The sequence below is a fragment of the Diadema setosum genome, chromosome 22 (genome assembly GCF_964275005.1).
Source record: "Diadema setosum chromosome 22, eeDiaSeto1, whole genome shotgun sequence".
NCBI lineage: Eukaryota > Metazoa > Echinodermata > Echinoidea > Diadematoida > Diadematidae > Diadema > Diadema setosum.
Genome location: NC_092706.1, coordinates 9,789,406 through 9,807,138, shown reverse-complemented (window position 1 = coordinate 9,807,138; position 17,733 = coordinate 9,789,406). Strand labels below are relative to the sequence as shown.

Here is a 17,733-nt window from a genome sequence, read left to right as displayed (position 1 = left end):
CATCTTCGGATTTAAGTGAACAGAGAATGCATCGGAACAGCATGCATACTTCATAACACAAATTATTGTGCTTTATACACATGTACAAGTGATTGGTGTGTGTGTGTGTGGGGGGGGGGGGGGCACTGTCTTAAATTCAGTCATGACCTGCAACCCACATTCACAATCAAAAGAAAGTATTAAATAATATGGAAGTCAGAAGAAGAAAACAACAGAAGGGGGGCGGCGGATGAGCGTAGGCTGGTAAGGCATTTGAGCTTCGCGGAATTCTATCCATACAATTATTTAGTATCCTCCGAATGGCTCCCTTTTTGACAATGCAAGAATATCATGTATGAGTATTATCTTCTTTTCCTTCAAATCATAACTGAATAAGATAATTTTCTCAAAGGCAGAGAGAAACAAAAATATGGGAAGAGCAGACTCACCATAATTGGTTTACCCTGGAAGTTTTTTACTCGCTCTCGTAGATGTCTGTACGCCAGCTGGGCATCTGAATCAGACTCGAAGGTGATGTACCAGTTGTTGTTGTGGGCGAACTCGCAGCTGACAAACTTGGGGCACTGCTCATGTGTGAACAGGGCCTTCACCTCCTGCGGGTCAAAAATTTGATTTCAATTCTCTCTTAGCCGACATCCAGCATTGGATTTTTTTCTGTTGTTTTTTACATTGCAGGAGAGAGAAATATGGTGAACATGGCATTCATGCCTAAATATCTTGCTAAGGCATGTTATGAATGGAACATAAAGACAGTTAAGCTCACAGAAATGGAGAATACATTGAGCAGTGTCGATGGGAATATGCTTCCTTTCCACTATTGCTACGGCAACTGACAAGCATATGGATGCTGGTAGTTATTTTCAATTGTTACGAATCCAGTTACCATGGTGATGGTTTATATACTCACAGCTGATTGGTTGTTACTTGGCTACTACCATGGTCACTGTGATCGCAACTTGCAATGGAAGCAAAGTGCTCTTGAAAACAGCACCTCAATTCATGATCAAACAGAAAATTCTTCACAAAAGCAGGCTGAAATAACAGTCTGGTTGTGACAAATTAGTTTTCAGGTCATTCACAAGCTTTAACAGGAAAAAAAAAAAATCATTTTGCGACGGCTGTTGTTCCGGATTTAAAAAAAAAAAAAGCTTGAAAAAATTATGAATCAACCAATTTGAGACTGGCAATCTTGTGCCACACGGGGCTTTTACACAACTCTCCCTGTTTGATCAAGTATGCACCCGCAGTCATGGGCAAAGGCTTGCGCATTTCCTGTCGGCAAACATGCAAGGATCAAAACGGAAGCTTTTGGTCCTGCTGAAGGGAAGGCATTGCCCAATCTGATGGGGGTTACTGAATGACCCACAAATATCCCAATTTACATAATATATATATTTTTTTTTTCTTTTTTGTATGTCATGTCCATAGTATGCTGCATGATAGCCTCCAATCCTGTATCTGAATGCATACCTCCTTGATACCATGCCAAATCATTGAGGACAAAAGCAGGCAACTACAAGTACAACAAAGTATAAACCTTTCACAATTCGTCCATAGATGATTACATCCAACCATTTGCATGTCTACAAACATGATTTTGTTTTTGGCTATTTTTGTTCAATTTTCTCTTTATTTTATTTCTTTTTTTTTAGATTCTCTCGTCTCCAAAAGGTAAGATGTTGCTGTCACAAAGCCACATGGACTCCTCTCGAAAGAATATTATGACTGGTGTATGAATGAATACTTGTTCTCATGCTACAAATTCTCCACAAGAATACAAGTTGTATCTATGGTGCCTACTAGGGCTAAACCATGAGACGACATCTGCATTATGACTATTATCCAGTGTGATCTCAGGCTAAACTTGGCTACATACAAGTCTGGACACTTGCTCGCATTTGGGATATATATAAACAAACGCCTGACCCTCTTTCCACATCAAAGTTCCCTTTGAATGTGTCAGAGGACTATCTATAAAGTCCCAAGGAAGATCAATTTTTGTGTACTGTAAAACACAATATATTCGCGGCGTGAAAATTTAGCGAATTGGAGCCGACGGCATCCAATGCATATTGTGTAGGCAAGAACTTTTCTGTGCATTTTAATTTCGCGAATGTTGCTGCTCGAGAAATTTGCGAAATTAATATGCAAGCGAACATTCCTCGTTTTACAGTATGTTGTGACCCGAGCTCCAACAGCGTATGTACACTGGACTTCATTCAATTGTTGCACTTCAAACTGGAAGCAATTTGACATTCTAGAGTAAAGTCATCTTACTCTAGTTAGTGTAATTGTTGAAGACACTTGCTCTATTGCAAGGTTGTAAGATTGCAAGAGTCAATCGCATCTTTGCACTGCTCTGTCTAAATCCCCCATCTTCATCACAGCATTTCTACCAGCGACTTCCTCTTTCTTGTAGACAGCAATATTGCACGTCTGAGATGCAAATGAAACGAGTGCACTTACCTCGATGGGCGTCGTCTCCGGCACTTCTCGCAGGATGACCGTACATCGTTTGTGATTGGGCCTGACCTTCTCCCCTTTGCTGTCCACCTGGACAAACGGCGACTCTGAAATTTAATAAAACATTGCGTAATCGATAAACAGGTAAAATTTGGTGGAATGCCCTCGGAGCTAATCCCTATCAAAATCCACCCTTCATGGTGATTGCACCTGGCTTCCTACAAGGCATCTGACCTTGCGAGCAATTTTCATAACATATCAAATTGCTTTGCAATTTTTCTTATGCCCTACTGATATCTGCCACCCAACTTCCTTAAAACCCATTGAGGAGGAGTCCTGAGTATACTCAGGCAAGTGTCTATGGGAAATGCGTGTTGTAGCAAAATCAGCCCGTCTTCAATTGGTTCAGCACTTAACAGGAGGAGCCATCAAATTTTTGTTACTTCTCTGTGACAGTTTGTCAAATCTGCACAAAAAATATTGTGTCTGTGCATTCAAATCCTTTGCTGGTACTACCACTTTATACATATAAATTCCACCTGTGCAGGCAAATCTCAACCTTCTAGACAAGAAAAGGCAAAAGAATTGCCGGTGAAAACAAAACAGTGTTACAACAGTTCAATATGTATTTACATCTTGTGCATTTTTCCAGTAAAGCACACATCGGACTTGGAAACTCACTATAATAAAGCTGTTATCTCTCCCCTTATGTGCAAAACTCACATTTCAAGCAAACTTCATGACACCGAGAAAAGATAGAATAACAAGGACAAATGACATCTCAATACACAACTATGCCTAAAATACAACATCACTCCTCAAAAAAGATATAGTACTAACTGAATTGAGGGATCTGAATGAGTTGTCAGGAGATCAGGAGTCCCTAGATCAGGACACATACTCTTTTATAAACATTAACTGCCAAGGAAAAGTTCCACGGACCACAGACAGCAATGTTTAATGTCCCTGCATTTGAATGAAATCTCCCCGCAGTTAATGATGTGAACCCAATGGGAAGAAGCAGAAAAGGTAAATTGTTTATATACACCACTAGTAGGGAAGCACAGAGGCTGTCCGAGGGTGTTTGATATCTGTTTACCTTTAACCCAATGTGACATGTTAAACAGAGGAAAGTGAAGATGTATGACGTATCAGCAAGTGGCGGCTTTAAGGGAGGAAACTCTCTTTCAGAAGTCATCCCATGTTTTTCCAACTGGCAATGGGTATTGAATGTGACATGCATCATTTTTTTTTTTTTTTTTTTTTTTTTGCCTTCAAATAATAAGGACAGGCATAAAAGTGATGCTGGACACTTCTAGTCTTTCCTGTTGTTGTTGTTGTTTTTTTTTCCTGTGAATGAATGAGGTTGTGTATGTAAGATGTAAATGTCAACTCGAGTTAATTGGCGTACATATGTGTCATGGAGTTATAAATGATAAATTTCCCCCTCAAAAACACTGGGGTTAAGTCACAGGTTGGTTTCTCCAAAACTTCTTTGTTTGGTTTGTCTTTATTTTTGTTTCAACAAATGATTGTAAAATGTCTCTCCTGTGGTGGTTGTAGATGAAAAAAAAAAAAAAGTCAAACTGGACTTCAATACTGTAAAACCTAACTTCATTTGGTAACTAAGAATTACCAGTACATTGCAGCTGTATTGTAGTCTACTTTGGGCCTATGGCAATGCTCATTCAAATAATACATGTATAAATGTCAAATGGTTTGGCAGTACAAATGTAACAATTTCGAGAAAGCATACTCCAGATTCGTTCTATTCACCAATTATCTGTAAAAATCTGACAATCTTGATCCAATTAAATTTCTGTAAAACAGGCCGTACATAGTATCATGCATGCCATGCATTGTTGAAAATTTACATGATTTCCTCTCCCTCCCTATCCCCCTTTCATTCATTCATTCATTCATTCATTCATTAGACACCATGATACGACACCCTTCACAGTCTGTGGCTTTTGGTTTCAGAGAAATTTACGAGGCGCTATTCCATCCAATTAAGGTGTCTCCCCCTCCCCCACGACTCCTCGCGGCAGTATGAGACGCGTATGACTCACTCCACCCATTATCTCTGCATTTGCGGACAATTTTGCAGAGCACATGATTATTTCCTACGGCTGGCACAACTTTCTTCCGCCAACCCCTCCATCCCTCTTTGGCCCCGACTATGTTCCTCCCCTCCCCCCCCCCCCCAACTGCATTTAAATTGAGGCACTTGTGGTTTCAGAAACACTCAAGTCTAATGAGAGACAACGACATGATGCCGAAATTAGTGAAGCCTACATCAATTATGCGAAGCGAACGACGAGAAAAAAAAGAAGAAGCTAGCAGTGATTCCTTCCTCCCGACCCCCCCCCCCCCCCACTTTTCTTGGGAGGCCCAGGTTGGTCATAACAGTGGCAGTTACATGTCTAATGTAAGGCTGACCCAATTCCATATTGACTGAGGTGCTTAACAGCTTATAAAATGTTCCTACGGCAGTCATCACCATAAAAAACAAGCACACACGAAAAACACAAACAACATCAAAGGGCGGATACTTGATCAGATGGGGGCAATGTTCTGATGATGGTAATATTTTTCTGAGACTTGTGGAAAAAGTACTCATAAAAGGGCACAGCTGATGATATATTTTTTTTCTGCGGTAATTGAGAGGACACGCCCAAATGATTGTAAGTGCAAAGGCCGCTGGTTTCTCATGTGAAACAACATAGCAAAATCGCTGTTGGGGAGACATCATCGCGTAATCTCAAAAATGTCAAATGTTAAGAGCAAAAGAAAAAAAAATGCGGCACCCAAAGCAATATAACAAATGAGATCACTTTTCTCTCGATTTACAGTGGTGACTTCATTCTGGGGGTTAGACAGCTAGGATTTGGACAGGACAACACTTAAATGATTCTCTGACAATTAATCCAAAAATGTTATTTTCATCAAAAATTTGAGACAAATGGTTCTGTCATCCCAGTGATGAAATATAATGCAATGGAGACATGAAGGGGACTGTAAGGTTTTGACAGAATTTCACTCCATGCAAGGCTCTGACTTCAAATTCGGGTTTCTCAACTGGGATCAACAGTAATAGTAGGTACAAGGAGCAAAGTGTTGTGTGTCCTAAACTGGGGTATTTTCTAGCTAAAATACTTTATGTCCAGTTAACAAAACCACATGGGATAAACTGTAAATGGAAATATATGCATTTTGCAACTTCAAGAGATCTTCTTTTCTTTTTTTTTTCTTTTTTTTTGGTGGAGAAGGGGTATTTGAATATTAGGACGAAACAACACTCAAAGCAAGTTTGAACAGACAAGTTTAAAGACATTTGTCAATACTGAGTAATCATCTTCACTAAATATCATGCTAGATTTTGAATTCTCTCTCTTTCTCAAAAAAAACACACACACACACACACACAAAGACAAACCCGAATTATTCTGAGAGGTTTTTGATATTGGGAAGTGTTCGTACTGGACAATATTTTCATTTTTCTCATCAACTGAGGAGGCCGCAACAATAAAAACAAGACAACCAAAAGTACATTTAAGAATGCACCTGTGCACACTGCCATTCTGAAATTCTCCCCCCCCCCCCCCATCAAAACTACCACAACTAACAGCAACAAAGTCAGTGCACATGGGCATCACACCTCCCGACCCAAGTAGCATCTAAAGCCAACACAACATGTTTATCATCTGGTAATATGCTACTCTTGATCTTCTCGGGGAAAGGGACCTGCAAATACAGGGAATATACTCCAGTGTGTATACGGTGGCTTCTCTTCAGCAGCAGTGATTATAACGTGCAAGGTTTTACGACCTGTATACGAGCCCCTGTAATGAAAGAAGATCCCCCATATAAATCATTACAAACATGGCAATAACGATGAACAACACCGTTATCATCCAGAGTGCTTGGGATAGAAATGAAGATTTATGGCACTTGGGCAGCTAGACTTTCCTCTGTACTTCATGAATTTCAAACACTGGTCAATCCAAGTACTAAAACTATTTTATTATCATAATCACAAATTACTAGTATTCATTTTCCATTTTTGTTTGATTTCTTTCTTTTCCTTTACAGAGAGGGGCTGTACAAATGATACCTATACCCTAGTTTTTGCACTTTTCATCAATATCATCAATACATTGTTGTTACTTTGTAATCATCTCTGTTGTTCCTATAATATTACCACAGTTGATGGAATGATTATCATTACCACTATAATTTTAGTAGTAGCGAAATTATCATTATCATCATCATCGTCATCAGTATCACTATCAATATCTAATCAGACTGTTGTCAATATGATAATGACATTGTGTTCCATGTGATGATTATGACAACTGTGGCAAGATCTGACGTCTAGTTTGACTTCAAGCAGGGAGACCAATTTCTGCAATCTGTCGGGTCTGATACCGATGCACACATCCTATTCCATATCTGTCATGAAAAGACTACAGGGCAGCTCTGGTTTTCTCCGATACACCTGGAGCGAAGACTACTCCCTACTACTCACCACGAAGTACATCTATAACAAGCTGCAGGTCATGGGTCAGTTTCTTGACCGCATTGAAGTTTGCTATTGTCCTGATGGGCACATACTGGTCTGAGTCCATCTGCGACTGCAGATATCTGTCATTGGCCAGATTTTCCCTGCATAGATTAAAGAGGAAAGAAAAAACAAAGGAGAAAGCAAAATATGATTAATGCGACTAATGGCAATTCATTTTGCAATACTGACAAAAAAACGTGTCTTGTACATCTATCTACAATAGCGGTCACACATGCCAAATTTTATGTCAATTGCTAAAAAATTGAGTGTAGTTTGAGCCACAACATTTTGCAAGATTTTTTATAAAAAATGTGCTGTTACCATGGTAATGCATTACTTTATACAGACAAAAAAAAAGGTGTCTTGCACATCGACCTATGATAGCGGTCACAAATGCCAAATTTTACGTCAGTCGCTCAAAAAAAATGAGAGCAGTTCAAGCCACAAGATTGTGCAAAGAACAAACCAACCGACCTACCGACCACCTGACAACCCAACCTCAGAGTGATTCCTACTCATACTCCCATGCATACAATGTATGAGTTGGGGTACAGATATCCAATATTTCCTTATGATTTTCTTTGCTCTGGGGCAAGTTTAATTGCAAACACCTCTTATTGTCAAGAATGGAGCTTGCTTGTTTTGCAATCAAACTATTCACTTATTTCTCATCATGTTACCATGGTTCTCTACCATTAATTCTGACACTTGTGAAATTGTGTTACAAGTCCCGAATTCACAAAATATATGAATTTGTTAATATGTTACACAATTTCGAATTGACACTTATGAGGGGAATAACAACCAGACGTATTGCATCCAATGAGTGGTTTACTTTGACTCGACATTCCATCTTGTAGCTTTGAAGTGCAATATGCAAGGCAAATGTAATCCCAATGCAGCACTAAAATGTACAAGTAGCTGATCTAAACTTCACACGCATTTACTTAGCATTTCGGGGTTGAACATAATCTGAAAAATGAAATATACAGTTCCTCCACCCCTCCCTCCCACCCCCCCCCCCCAAAAGGATGAAACTGCATTAGCACATTTGCTCAATAATCAACGACTGCACCACAATGAATAACTCCATGTACATTATTATGCTGTTGTGCAGTTCATCCTCAAATGTTGCCAGAATAGAGCACAAATAGAGAGGAAATCCTGCCATTAAGGGGTTATTTTAGTTAAGTGCCAAGCATGTACCTTTCTGTTTTTTATAACAGCATCAAAATTCCCCTCAATCTAGGCAGATGTATACTCAACAACAAAAATGTTATACTACACTACCACTTCCAACTTCTAGAAGAGTTGATAGTGAAAGGACTGCTGGTTTCTACCCTCTTTGTGCCAAGCTATCTCACATCAAACCCGAAGAAAATTTGTACACACCTGCTAACAAAAAAAAACAAAAAAAAAAAATACTTGTATGACAACTTGTGCAATGTTTGACCATAATTCTCTGCAGCACATTCAACAACTCAACCTAAATACAAATACTCCAACACCCGGTACCACATCTAGTTCTGCAGAATTTCTCTGACATCAGTGAAATGCTACATTAAGTGTAAACTTGTGATTGACACAGAAAAAAAGAAATATTCAATCATATTTGCAATGTTGCTAGGAGAGAGCTTAGTGAACATGAATGATCACTTTGATATTTACCTGCTAAGATATTATGCCAAAGTTTATGATAAATTGTTATACATATTTGTACAACATACATGTAGGGTGTGGCTGCCTACCCTGGCAAAGCATGTGCATTTTTAATATTCCCTCCTCTTTATCTTTGTGTATTCCGAAACATACAGCAATTCTGCTGCGTGGTTGACAAACAGGATGATATGGTAATCAACTTTTGGAGCCAACCCTATTTAGGAAATGACTTTCCCAGCAAATTGCAATGGAGTTTTCTACAAATTGGAGGGCCGCTGGAAATTATCCATGTGATTAAAGTGCCGACGGACACAAACACACGTGAGAAGCCTATGGCATTATAGCTGGAGAGAGAAATGGACCTGTTAATTGATCAAGGAAACACATAGCAGTGTGTAGAGTAATTACCGACTTATCAACACAACTTTCCAGGGGTGGGGGAATGTTGAAGGTCGAAAACCTTTTTGTTGAAAAAAATTATAGGCCTTCATTATAATCACAAAGGTGGGGGGAGGGGGATGTTGAAGGTTGAGACCCGTTTCATGGAAGCATTGATAGGCCTGTATAACTATTGATCAAATAAGACCAGGGAGTATCTAATCACGGACATAAAAGCCCCACAAGTTTAAGCCTGACTGCATGCAACCTATCCTTTCAACACCAAAGAGAATCAAAAGTATAGAAAAGAGAATCTTCTATGATTTGAAAGGTATTAGAAAACAAAATGCATCTGTCCATTTCTATTGGTTTTGACTACAGTGCATTCTATAAAACCCAAATAGTCTACTTGCAATGTAATCATGTCTGCATTCGAATGCAATTGTTACAGTTTACTGCTGCATGTTTGATAGGTTGCTTGATTTTTCCAAATGCTAATGCTTTTATACATTTACCCGCCCCCCCCCCCCAAAAAAAAAAAAAAAAATGACAGTAGTTAAAATCAAGCACAGCACTTAGACCCACTTTGTATGACTATCTGATCTGACAATTTTAAGTGAAATGAGTTTGAGTCTCTCAAGATAATATGTCAAATTGGATAAATTACTAACCTAGCATTCTTTCACACAAATCACAGAACATTTCCCATTTTGAATATTCATTTACAATGAAAATGAATATATAGAAGTTCAAAGAAAGTGAAATCACACTGAAAATTTCAAGACTCATTCAACAAAAGAATGTCATAATCAGGAAGTCATTACTTCATGCAGGGTTTCATTACATTTCACCATTCTCAACTTGCCGTGAGTAGAGTGTACACAGTGTCCTTTACACACCTCTTTCCTTGTCAACAGTGTATTTAGTTACATTTTCACAAAAGAAACCGAAATTCTAATCAGCGCATCTTCATTTCAAGTACGCTACCTTGGCCAGGTATCAAGAAAAGCCACTGCATAATGCCCCCCCCCCCCCCCCAGTCCTAATAATGAGATGTGGGAGGGACAGACAGGCAGACAGACAGACAACTAAAAAACATGCATCATGCCTCCAGTTATCTTCCAAGGTGGAGACTGAAAATAATATGGTGGGAGGGGAAGATTGCTGTAGAAAAGTGTTATGCCAATAAATTTTCTTGTACCTTTGCTCTTACATCATTCTGTGTTTTTGTGCTGAATTCCATCCACAAAGGTATAGAATCGTTATGTATGGCTACTTAACTCTAATCCAAGTAACAAGCTAATTACCACTAGCAAGGAATACCAGACTGCAGACTTTCAACTGCTCCTTAATTAAGTGCTCATGCCACGATGCGTGATTGCACGTCAACGTATGCTGGACCACACTGCAGAGCGTCAACTTGCTTCCTGGCCGCTCTCTGGCGTGTCTGCCCGTGACGAGGGCATGCAACGATGGCAGTCTCGAAAACGTGGAGATTTGAACGGAGCTCTCTGCCTCCTGGCGACGGCACACTCCAAGAACCGAGGGAGTCGCATTAGTCAATGCACACAAACAGCTGTACGCCTGCCACTCCTCCCTTGTTCCCCCCCCCCCACACACATCCACTCTTGTGCACACCACAGCATGCTGTCTCCTCTCTCTCTCTTCTTCTCCAGATCAAGACTACAAGTACAGAAGAAGCAACATAAATATGGACATATGGGACTAGTGTAAAGCAAGATATTTTCACCACATGAAATTTTTGAGGATTAGAGACAAGGGCCTTTTGCGCGGGATGTAATTTTTACTGTCTCTGGCATTCAACGCATAGAGTGTAGACACGAACTTTGGTGTGCATTTTAATTTTGCAAAATCAATTATGCACGCAAACATTCCTCATTTTACAGTATCAAGATTATATTTCATAATCGGAATGAAAAATAAAACAGGAGAGAGCCCAGGTTTTGAAGTAATTTGTCTTTCTGGTCTATTGATTCTTGGTGGCAGTTGAAGCATGCAATGTGCGCACGCATACATACATGTCCCAGTACCCCCTAGAAATATGCGTTTCCATCCATACCCACTTGTGCACGTTACAGCTTGTGCTCTATCTCGCTCCCCCACCCCCCACTTCCCCACTTGTCGTCCGTCACAACCCAAGTCAATTGGCCTCCTCCACAACAGCATCGCTCCATTCCCTTTCTCTATCTACTTTCGGCAAGCATGCCCAATAATCACTGCCTCTTTACCAAAGAGGGGGGTGGGAGGGGGCAGGGCATCTTCTGCAGTATCCCCTCCATGGCCATTACAAACTGGTATCTACTTCTTGCCTTGCACGTTTCTGACTCACCCTGCCTGTTGACTACACCACTACTCCCTCCTAAACTGCTCTACTTTACATTAATACCGACATGCACGAAATATCTTTCCCGTCCTGCATCACTAAATTACTCTAAATACATTCATCCCCCCCCCCATGAAATGATTTTAAATATACCCATTATTACTTGAAATACGAATACCCAAACTGACTTGAAATGCCGCAAACAAATGTCATGGGGAAATTTTATCAAAACGTATCCTGAAATTTAAGAACTCTAAAATGACACTATCCAGAGAAACACGCTGTGTTTCCTCTTACCACCGTAACACGGCAAGTAAGAAATTACAAAATATGAAATATCTGTCAAACTGCAACTCTTGGTTCAAAACCTGCATTTCGTATGATACTGTAAATTTGCCTCAGCAGCTCTTTGCCATGTAAATCAAGCAAAAACAGCTTGCCTCAAGGTTCAAGATCTGCGTATCATATAGGCCTACTGCACATTTGCCTTTGCCATTCCCCCCCCCCCCCCCCCCACTTAGATCTGGCAAAACACCTTGTCTCTCTGCTTTTGCAGCCGCCTAACACGACAGTAGCTCTTCTCAGAACAGGCAGAATTTGCTTCAAGAAAAGGGCAAGGTGGGTTTTTGTTTTTGTGGGGTATTTTTGTTTGTTTGTTTGTTTGTTATTTTACTGTGCCGAAAGTGCCATGAACAGGGAAACCACAAGGTGCATAAACAGTGTCTAAAGGGAAAATTTCAGTGTTTCCACCTGTTGATTACAGAGATTCTATTTTCGAGCACCAGAATTGCTTGAGGAAAAAAATATGAAGAAACAGAAGATAAGTTGTTCCATGTGATGATGCAATGCCCACATGATCTTGCCCAAGTAGAGCGACAAAGTTCAAATGCAAGAAAACTTCTGATAACCATAAAAGCCCTGAAATATTGACTATGGGTCGAGTAAGACGACACTTGGCATGCTATTCTTAGAAAAAGAATAGCTTACACATTAGATTTTAAGCACCTATAATCTAATAAATACTTATATTACGACACAAAGAATTATGATGTCTGCACCTTGGTATGAAATCTGCACTTCAACTTGCAAAAGAATACAACGTATAGTTGGCACACATGTAATATTTTCTTTTAATTTCACTGTCTTTTTTATCTGTGACATCCCTTACTACCCAACATAGGTTTCTCGCCTCTTCATTTTTCCTACTTTCTTTTATTGTTCACAAACAAATCTTTTGCACAAATGGCACATCTATGCATTAATAGTGTGGACTCTCTGGCTGTATTGCGACAGCGACCAACTATTAGCCTCAATTATCAGCCAACTATCAGCCTCAACTATCAGCCTCAACTATCACCCTCATCCCCTTGCCAAGCCCCGAATCCTTGTAATACCGAGTTTCTGTTTGTAAACAGCGAGTCACCAGTTGCTGAGTATTTATCACGTGTCGATATCCCGCATGACCTTTGTCTGTTTCTCCCAGCCTCTATACGATTTGTCCCCTTGACTCCCAGCAGTCGACTAAACACTGCCTGTAAATTCTATGAAGAGAAGATTAGTCATGAAGTCTTTTCCCCATGATCTTTATAGCATAAATGAAGTTAAAAAAAAAGAGGGAAAGTTATTGTGGGTCAATCTTCCTCCCAGACAACAAGCACTGTTGTCACTGTGCTAATTCACAGAAAAGTCTTTCCTAAATACAAAGCATAACATTGTGCATCTCAATTTGAAATCATTTTTTAATGAGTGGTCCCAGATTTAAATAACTAGACTGGCAATCATTTCATACTCAAGTGATGTCTGATCAACAAATGAGATACCAATTAGTCTATAATAACATTGTTAATTTCCTGCCTTGACTCAAATTTTTTACCTACTTACAACTTTGTTTTGACTGCTTTCATCAGTTACAGCTTTAAAGGTAGGGGATACCTTTTACAGACCTCCCAAAATGCAGCAAAACATTAAATATGAACCTCAGGGGACTTGTTTAGGCCACTGCTGAGAAATTTGGAAGTCAACAGTTATCTACAATTTGAATAATGCACAAAACTCAACTACTCAGTAGTTCTGTGTGTCAGCCACACTTAAGCCTTTTTGTTGCAGTCTCCTGTATTTTTTTTATCTAGAAACACAAATCTAAAAGTATAAGAGCTGATGTAATAATATATAGAGTGTGTGGCAAGAATGTATATAGAAATGTTTGTAAGTTTTGATGAACTTTATTCACAAAATACACATGATGGACACACATGCAGTGCATGGGTCTGCAAAGGTAGCCTAGTAATGTACTGGAATTTACGGTGAGCCCCGAAAAAAATTCAATTCAAAATCTAACAGTCAATAAACATGTACTAAATGTTACCTTCCACTTTCAATGCTTTATGGGAGTTTCTAAAATGACTCTCTTCAACATACCACTGTATTTATACAACTCTTCATTTAAGGCATGCAAATGGGATTCCCTACCTTTAACACCAATGTATCTCCAGTAATTCCTCAAGGAAACCATCATTTTCATAATTCAGCTAATAATTTATGATGAGATGATAATTCTCTTCACACCCCCCATGCTAATATTTAATTGAATTCAATAATGTCATGGGCTTCTGCGACAATTAGTAAGAATAATACGAGATTACTTCTAATCGAATCATTATTTAATGACTCGCCTAATATGTAATTAATCATACAACAATACATGACATACAATGTGTAAAAACACACCGTACGGACATTTTCTATCCAGTGTTCAATGATATGATCAAATCTACCTTTCCCAACCCAAACACACCAGCACAGGCCCTAAATTACACCCTCCCATCCCCTGTCCGTGCCCTTCCCCTCTCTTGCATATCATGCAAAATTGTAAAATCATGTAAACACAACATAGACTTGTCACTAATCACACCTTTACCAAGCTTGATGTCAGGGGGATTCCAAATAGAATCTCTGGGATCACAGGTTTCTGAGTAAATCATGTACGGCTTGGCTAATTGGCTGTCCTTGGTAAAAATCCTTCCTTCAAAATGAAACCAAAGCCTCCAACAACCACCGCTGACATTTTGTATATTCTGGCACATCAAAACTCAGTCATGTTTGCAAAGTTTCACCCCATAGTCAAACCCCTCTCTACTGCCTTTCCCCCCACCCCCCATAAAATCCCCTTATCATTGTAGGTATGTACGCTCAATATCGTTTCTCTTTTTTTTCTCTCTTTTTTTTTTTGCCAATTACAATATACCATAAACACACAAATTTTAACAGTGCATTTAATTTTTGTGCATTTCGCGCTACTTTTGGCCAGCATTAATTCTTTAAAACCTGCAAAAAAAATCTTCACAATTTTCTCTGCACAGTTTGAATGGTTTGATAATTGTGCAGCATGAATTCCAGAACCTGTGAAAATGTTTTTGAGCTGCTCAGCGCAAAAAATTAATCACGTGAAAATATGGACATTTATGGTACTCCACTCAGATATATATTGCTGTTGTTTCCTGGTACAGCTCTTTAAAATCATGATTCAATGACTCTTTAGATAGCATGATACTTGTAACCTGTCACCGCTTGAAGATTTCAATGCCTGTGACTCATGATCAGTACCTCTTTTTCAGGGGGTTTTAAAATAAATGCAGGTTTTTCTGGTTCATTTTCCTTCTATTTTAGGTCCATCACCAGCTCAGTGTCAAACAGGAATGGAAAGACTGCCTGAACTTGTGTAGTCTGCAAAATGGTTGAAGGAAGGCATGAGCAATCACGTAATTTCAAAAAGGTACCACTCTCCCCCCCCCCCCCCCCCCCACACTTCTTTTCAAGGTGGCTTTATCAATGCAAGCTGGAGACACCGGAATATTGGCAGGCCGTGACTCACAACAGCATGTCACGGTGGGCAGAAATGATGGGGAGGGGGGGTCGGAGACTAGATCATTTCTTGACTACCAACAGGAATAATGAGTTCGCGCGCACAAAAAGTGATTACTGCCGCTCATTTCCAGGTAGTGAGGATGGTTGCCAAGCATCAGAAATGGAAGTTGGTGAAGGGCCACTGATCTCTCATTCTCCACTCGTGCCATTTTGCAACAAAAGCATCACAGGGAACTTCTGAAGTCTCACAATAATCAGACTGCAATTTGTTCAAAAGGGCCAGCACCTGAAAAAGAAATAAAAAAAGGGGGGGGGGGGGTTCTTGCACCAATGGGCAAAGATCCACCAAAATCTTTTTGAATATGATAAATTTTCATTCTTTTTGAATACGATAAATTTTCATTTATATTCTAACCTAATCAAATGAAGCAAGAAAAAAAAAAGTGTCCTTTAAACAGGGACTGTGACGCTATGGAGGCAGAAAGAGTTTCAGGATGACAGCTGATGCAGGGATTACACAAATTGCTTTCCCTGTCAGGGAGATGGTGCTTTCTTAATAATACAACAATCGGCCATTACTGTAATCAAAGTGGAAATTTTCGCGCATTATGCGCAACAAGAAACTAGCACGAACATAAAAGCATCAGATGAATGTTTTTGCTTCCTGTATGTATGCACCACCATGTAACGTCTTGATTCTGCGCAATTAAAAATATGCGAAATTCATCTCCTTGGCCAACTGTGAAAATATCCACTTTTACAGTAATGTGAAATCCAATGTTGTCAGTCGACAGTTTACACTAAAGAAGTCAAAGGCATCCCAAGACTACAATCACATACATACACACACACACACACCACATTCATGTTCACCCTGCATAACTGCTGTCTGACGATACTGTCGTAATCAATAATGCAAGGTGATCAGCGCCAATCGCTAGCCACGATCACTTTTAGCAAATTACAGTTTTGTATCTTTTATGAACGGCAGGGATCTGTTCCCCGAATTAGCAGTAGAGACTACGACAAGCTGGATGATGCAAGAGGGGAGGAAGCAATTCCACATTGGTATCATTATCATTTCATTGAGAGAAAATATCCCGACAATGGTAATGACCAGTATAGTGGTGCTGGAAAGATCATGTGTCAAGCAAGGAGCAAATGTTTAAATGAAGCAGTTGAGAACTGAGGCAAAAGCATTGTTCTCTGCTCAGGCAAGAGCATTATTCTCTGAGGAGTTCATGTCGGTGGAATTAAATATTTAGAATTCAAAATTGGATTTCATGTAATGATGATGGTTATGGGGAATTCACAGATTATGGTAAAATCATGCTTCCCTAGCATACCGTGTGTACTGTAAAACCAGAAATATTTGTATGTATTTTAATTTCACGACTTTCGTGAGAGCCAAGATTCGGGAAAAGCGTTATGCTGCGAAAAAAGGTTGTCGGCTCAAATTCATGAAAATTTCATGCCGCAAAAACATCTTGCTTTACACTATCTATTAAAGATAATAAAAAGTTTTGGTACCTCAAAAGTTTCCCTGAATTTCCGTGTTTCAGGTTAAAGTATCTTTCAAATAACTAACACTGTGAGACTTACTCGCCCCAAAGTGCTCTCATTTCTTAGTAATCATGCGAGTAACTGCAACCAGCAGCCCCATACGCATAGCGTAATGGGGCTTCGCATTGTAGCATTCAGGATCATGACAGATGTAGTATCGGGGGTAAATATCAACTTAAAATCCAAAAAATTCTTCGACTTGAAGACTTACCAATTAAGTTGAAGTTTTGAAAACAGGCTTCGGGCAACGTTTGGTTCCGCCAATATCTCTTTCTGTTCGAATTGATGACTGAATGCGACTCTGTCGAGAGGACCTTGGGAGAACTACATACACTGATTACTACGGCCAGCGCATACGCACACATCACATGCGAACAAATTTCAAATCCACGAACGGATAAGATGTTTGTGTGCGCATGCACTGGCCGTCAATTCAGTGTAGCTCTCCCAAGGTCCTCTCGACCGAGTCACATTCAGTCATCAATTCAAACAGAAAGGGACTATTTGGCAGAACCAAACGTTGCCTGAAGCCTGTTTTTTCAAGACTTCAACTTAATTGGTAAGTCTTCAAATTGAAGAATTTCTTGGATTTTAAGTTGATATTTACCCGCGATATTAAATCTGTCATGATCCTGTAAGCTACAATGCGAAGCCCCATTTAGCTATGCGTATGGGGCTGCTGGTCGCAGTTAGCTACTCAGTATGCGTATGGGGCTGTACGCTGCTGGTCGCAGTTATCATGCAATAATGGTTTCGTACAATACGTGTACTACCTCGCCGCCGTACGGCGACGGCTCTGGTACGAAACCATTATTGCATGATTACTAAGACATGAGAGCACTTTGAGGCGAGTAAGTCTCACAGCGTTAGTTATATGAAAGGTACTTTAACCTGAAAC

The 17,733-nt window shown here is 39.7% G+C and overlaps 1 protein-coding gene across 1 annotated transcript in view; it reads right to left on the bottom strand.

The window, feature by feature from the left end:
- The window catches only part of LOC140245048 (uncharacterized), a 124,073-nt gene that overhangs the window by 45,398 nt on the left and 60,942 nt on the right, over window positions 1-17,733 (bottom strand). Inside the window, 3 exon segments of the mRNA XM_072324642.1 lie at window positions 429-593; window positions 2,467-2,570; window positions 6,992-7,128. Coding sequence (XP_072180743.1) covers window positions 429-593; window positions 2,467-2,570; window positions 6,992-7,128 — 406 coding nt within the window.